At 40.3% G+C, this 5,923-nt stretch overlaps 1 protein-coding gene across 1 annotated transcript; it reads left to right on the top strand.

The window, feature by feature from the left end:
• The first annotated feature begins 1,400 nt into the window (after positions 1–1,400).
• Positions 1,401–4,298, top strand: LOC149842611 (gibberellin 20 oxidase 1-D-like). Its single transcript, XM_090000701.1, has 3 exons — positions 1,401–1,957; positions 3,104–3,425; positions 4,014–4,298. The coding sequence occupies exons 1-3, from the start codon at positions 1,401–1,403 to the stop codon at positions 4,296–4,298; spliced, it is 1,164 nt and encodes a 387-aa protein (XP_089856827.1).
• Positions 4,299–5,923: the final 1,625 nt, after the last annotated feature.

Raw genomic sequence — 5,923 nt, 5'->3', positions numbered from 1 at the left:
AGTAACAATTGTTTGGGGTGGAGGAAGGATCAGGTGCAATGTGATTGCACACTTTTAATGTGCTATTGCATCTGATACAGCAGCACACTAAAAGTGTGCAACCACATTGCACCTGATCCTCCCGGAGGAAAAGCAACTTCAAGTGGATATGCATGCACATTACGTCAAGTGCATGTCTTTAAAGCAATGTCAACTTATGACTATCACTAAACAAACAATGTCAACTTAAGCACTGTATAGTCAATTAAATAAATGTGAAACACCAATCAGTGGCTTAACAAAGGAACAGGGAACAAGGTCTTCTTCAAGCACACCTCTCTCTCTCTCTCTCTCTCTCTCTCTCTCTCTCTCTCTCTCTCTCTTATGGATGCATAAATCTGACATGTAATCTCTATAATCTGATTTCATTTCTTTTCTCCACGTCCCAATATAGGGAAGGGGACGTGGTGAAAAGAAATGCAAAAGGCAATTGAGGTTACAGATGAAATCACGGATGAAAGGACGGAGAAAAACTCTGAAACTCGTGATTAGATGTGATTTTAACTTTACTGCCCTCCCTCCCCGTTTTAAGCTTTTGAGAAAACATCAAAACCTTGGGAGCAGAGGGCCCCGTGACAAGGGAGGCCATATTCTTTTTTTTTTTAAGGGAGGCCACATTCTCAAGAGCTTAGTGCCAACAGTAGCTGGCCCATCATTCCTAAAAATACAGAAAAAACTCTCCCTCTCTCTCTGATTCCATTCTCTTCTATCATTTATCTTTACACTATTTTACTCTTTCTATCATGCAAACATGCATGCACACGTGGGCCATCAGTTTGAAATTGACAGGGTGAGACTAAGGGTTTCTGACATTGATCTTTTAGATTCTCTGAATTTCGAGACAAGAAGACAGAGAAATAGAAAAAGGAAAACCGGCGGATTAAACTGGAGGGAAACAACGAGCAGTAGAAAACGATGGCAGTGAGACTTTCTAAAACTGATACATGTTGGTCTCGGAAGCAGATCAGGTCATGCTGAACATGAGCGTTTCTGCTCATGCTGACATCGTGGCCGTCTGTTTGCATTTTGGATGAATGCCACATGGTTTTGTTGACTTTTGAGCTTTTTAAAATGCAAATCGGATGGCCACGATGCCGGCATGAGCAAAAACGCTCATGTTCAGCATGACCTGATCTGCTTCCGTTGGCCTCCATGCTTTTTTCCAAGGAAAAATGACAGCAATGAAGTGGAATGCAGGTCAGCTAGATTGCAAATGCTTGTCACCCACCACCCTAGTGGGCTCTCTCTCTCTCTCTCTCTCTCTCTCTCTCTCTCTCTCTCTCTCTCTCTCTCTCTCTCTCTCTCTCTCCAGCTGCCTCTATATAAACTAAAGCTCATAGAACTCCCCTGTACACACTCAAATGGATTGTGGTGTTACCCTCTTGCATTTCAACACCCCCCATCTCAGTGATCAAGACAACAACATCAACAGAAGAGAAGAATTGGTCTTTGATGGTGCACTCATCCAACACCAACAGAAGATCCCCAAAGAATTTGTGTGGCCAGAAGAGGAGCGCAGCTGTGAGTTAGAGGAGCTCCATGTGCCTCTCATCGACCTCTCCAGCTTCCTCTCCAGTACCAACAACAAGAGTGCTGCTGCTACTGAAGCAGTCACCATGATTGGTGAAGCATGCAAGAGGCATGGCTTCTTCCAAGTCATAAACCATGGAGTTAGCCCAGACCTTATTGCAGCTGCTCATGCTCACATGTGCTCCTTCTTCAGCTTGCCTCTGTCTAAGAAACAGAGAGCTCAGAGGGAGTTGGGAAAGAGTTGTGGCTATGCCAGCAGCTTTACTAAGAGGTTCTCTTCCAAGCTTCCATGGAAGGAGACACTCTCTTTCGAGTACTCTTCTTCAAATCCACAAACCGTGCATCAATATTTCAAAAGGGTTATTGGTGATGAATTTGAAGAATCAGGGTGAGCAAACTCTATACATATTTTTATCTTTGTTCCTTTGTTATATACCTCTGATTAGTCCCATCCTTTTTTTTTCAAAGAAAAGAAAAATTAAATTAAACCAATATAGTGATTACACTGGTTGGTTGCATCCTGAGCATTTTCTAAAATCTGATCCGTAGGGTATGCCTTTTTATGCATCCAACAGCATTGACTGTGTCATAAGTGTCAACGACATTTTGAAAATATCACGATAGAAGGCTGATATGATGATGCCCAAAAATTCGTCGTTTTGTATATGCTTTACATTTTATCCATATTTTTTATATATGCGCATGCCCACATTTTCCTGAAAATTTTCAAGAAAAACTAAACATTTCAAAAATATTGTGGGGTTTTCTGAGAAAGAGATTTTTGAGATTGTACTCCAACGCAAAATAGCTTGTTTCAAAATATTGCCTATTTTGAAAATATCATCATTTTTGTTTTGATTTATAATCTGGAGAAACTGCACCTGTGCGAGTCAATGTCCCGGTGGTATAAAACTCAGAGGCTAGGTCCCTCGCCCCCAGGGCCTATGCTGGGTACGTATCGACTATTGCAAGGTGGTAGTGCCCACACTAATCAAACCGTGACTGCCCAGTGAATCAGGTGCCATCACATGGCACAATTTTGTTTGCCTTACGCACCTGATCACCCTCCATCATGGGGATAGGGCGTCTGGGGTCCATGACCTGTGCCATCACATGGCACAATTTTTTGTGCCTTACACACCTGATCACCCTTCATCTTAGGGATAGGGCCTGTCAGGTGTGGGGTCCATGATCTGATGGAGGGCGATCAGGTGCCTAATTAAGGCACAAACAATGTGCCATGTGATGGCATCTGATGACAGCAGAAGCTCGCTCCAACTAAGCTAACTCCTTTGGGGCTTGAAAATATATATCACGATTGGTTTTGTATATGCTTGATATGTTATCTATATTTTTATATATGCCCATATTTTCCTGATATTTTTGAGAAAAGCTAAAATTTTCAAAAATATTGCGAGGTTTTAATTTGCAAGAAAGAGATTTGTGCGACTGTTACTGAATGCAAAATACCTTATTTGTTTCTTATGAATTGAATGAATGCTTATGATTAAGCATTTTGTTGTATGTAACTCAGGTGGGTCTACCAAGACTATTCTGAAGCCATGAGCAACTTGTCCCTAGTGATCATGGAGCTCTTGGCACTGAGCCTAGGCGTGGATCGGATCCATTATAGAGAGTTTTTTCAAGGGAACAATTCAATTATGAGGTTTAATTACTATCCCCCATGCCGAAGGCCGGATCTTACACTCGGAACGGGACCTCACTGCGATCCGACATCTCTCACCATCCTTCACCAAGATGATGTTGGTGGTCTAGAAGTGTTCGTTGATGGGAAATGGCGTAGAATTAGACCCAATACCAATGCCTTTGTAGTGAACATTGGCGATACGTTCATGGTAAGAATTTCATTTTTGTTATTCTTGAAGTTCTTAAAACTAATTATTTGCTTCTCCTAGTTCATTGTCATCAAGCCTGGTGCCATTTATATCAAATTTGATTCATCTTTGATATAAACGTTAAACAAATATAATTAAAACTATACTTACTAGAAATTTCTGAAAATCTCAAAAACCGACTTTCCTCAAGCATAAAATCATGTGTTTCTTTTATGCTTCCAAAACATTATGAGAAGTCCATTTTTCTTTTCTTAATATGAAATCAAACTTTCTTGATGTTTAAAATGCTCTATAACATTAAAAGGATTGTACTTTTATGAATTGTGCTTTCATTTAAAGACCTCTACACACATGATGGCTATTTTGAGAGATGGCTAGAAGATGCATATAAGTATTTTTTTTTATACCAATTTTACCCATTTCAATTGTTATTTCTTGAAAGTTTCATGCTTCATACATTTCTTAAACACTTGCTTCTCATTTCATGCTTTGTGCTTAGCTTCTTGCACCCACTTCCTACTCTAACAACTAACATAGATTATAGCTTTGTTAGGAGACATGAACTGATGAGGTTGCAATCTGTTGCAGGCATTGTCCAATGGAAGGTACAAGAGCTGTCTGCACAGGGCAGTTGTGAACAGTGAAACGCCTAGGAAATCCTTGGCCTTCTTTCTGTGTCCCCAAATGGACAAGATTGTGCGACCCCCAAGAGGGTTGGTAGATGAAGAGAACCCAAGAATGTACCCTGACTTCACATGGTCTGCCCTGCTTGAGTTCACCCAGAAGCATTACAGAGCAGACATGAAAACCCTTGACACCTTTGCCCAGTGGATTCAGACACCAAACAACAGACCACTTGCTGTTTCTGAATAGATGGTTGTTAGTGATTTAAGCTATCTTCTCTTCCTGCATCCGTTTCTGTTATTTTACCTCAGCCTGTTGCCGGAATTTGTTAGCCAGGAATTGAGAATAGTAGAGAATTTGTACAAAAGGAACAAGTATAGTTGTAAAAGACTTGTTAGCTGATCTCCACCACAAGTGTCAGATATTTAATGCTTTTGGGGCATCCATTCCTGAAAATGCCATTCATTGCAGAAGGAAAAGACATAAATGAAGAGCAATAAGTGGAGTCAAGCACCGAATCTCTTTTTTATTGTTTTGGTCTATAAAGCAAAAGAAAGGCAGGTTTCACCTGTGTGTGCAGTGTATAATTGTTTGGTGCTGATGAATGATGCATGCTAGGCCAATGTGGAACGAGTCAGGATCGGATGCAATCATATGGCACAAAATTTGTTCATTAAGCACCTGATCGCCTTCCATGAGACCTTGGACTCACAACTGACAGGCCCTGTCCCCAAGATGGAGTGTGATCATGTGCTTAATGCACAAATATTTGTGCGCACCTGATCTTTTGACATGTGGAACCAGATCAAGTCACTCCTAAAATCACCACGATCACCGTACAGCTCCAGGGAGATCTCACTGTTGCAAGTTGGTTTGGGGCAGGACGATAGGGATGATTTTAGGGATGAGTGCTCCGCTAGTCTGGTAGGAGCAGTGAGTGCACGTCACCTTGTGTTGGGACGTTGCAAGTTCGAACCCCAATGGTATATATGGTTGTATAACTGGTAAGGGTCTGCTTAACCCCAGCTTGCCTATCAAAAAAAAAAAAAACTTAGCATGCTGATGGTGGGACCAAACTTCAAAAAGAGCCTTCCACAAGTGAACATGGGCTTTTCACCATTCATCTATTTGGTTGGTCAGTTCCACTCATCCTTTATGTCGTCCCCATCGTCATAACCCATGCCGAACCTCATTCATGCAAGTTGTTTTTTGATCAAAATCTGAATGGATAGATTCAGCATAGTTAATTTAAAAGGGAATTAGCCTTTGGATTGCATCTTTTTAGCTTAAAAATACGATTTTTTAAATCAATAAAGTTTGGCATGTTGATAACTTTGGACTTTTGAATCACCAAAAAATCCTATACACAGGTTACATTTTGGCCATTCAAATGTTGATATATATTCACTAAAATGGACAATGTCGATCACATCTATGCAATGAGATTACATCAACAAGAACCCAAGATGGGCATGAAGAGAGGAATGACATAGGAGATGACTGGTAATGGTTCAAAGAGAGCATTTTAGCTAGATAGGTTTTTAAAGAATCTAAAAGCTGATGGCCCACAATACACCAAAAGTTCACAGCCAAGAAGACAATTGTTTCATGAAAACATTTAGCTATAAAAGTTCTCTTCAGTAAATAACCTGAACCATATTTTTCCTAAGTACTATGGTACTATGGTAGTACCCAAAATAAGCCCCCACAAATACGCCAATACAGAATGCAAAGATGGGCTTCAACTTAAGCTGAGTATTAAATGCTATTTAATTTGAGTCATTCGATGACAAAGGCGTGAATTGAATAAGGATCTCTAGAATGAATAGATAAGATTTTCAATACATATACACACACTTATAAAATATCTGAAG

Source organism: Nuphar pumila, chromosome 3, assembly GCF_984573655.1.
Source record: "Nuphar pumila chromosome 3, dmNupPumi1.hap1.1, whole genome shotgun sequence".
Lineage (NCBI taxonomy): Eukaryota > Viridiplantae > Streptophyta > Magnoliopsida > Nymphaeales > Nymphaeaceae > Nuphar > Nuphar pumila.
This window is presented reverse-complemented; position numbering and strand designations above follow the sequence as displayed.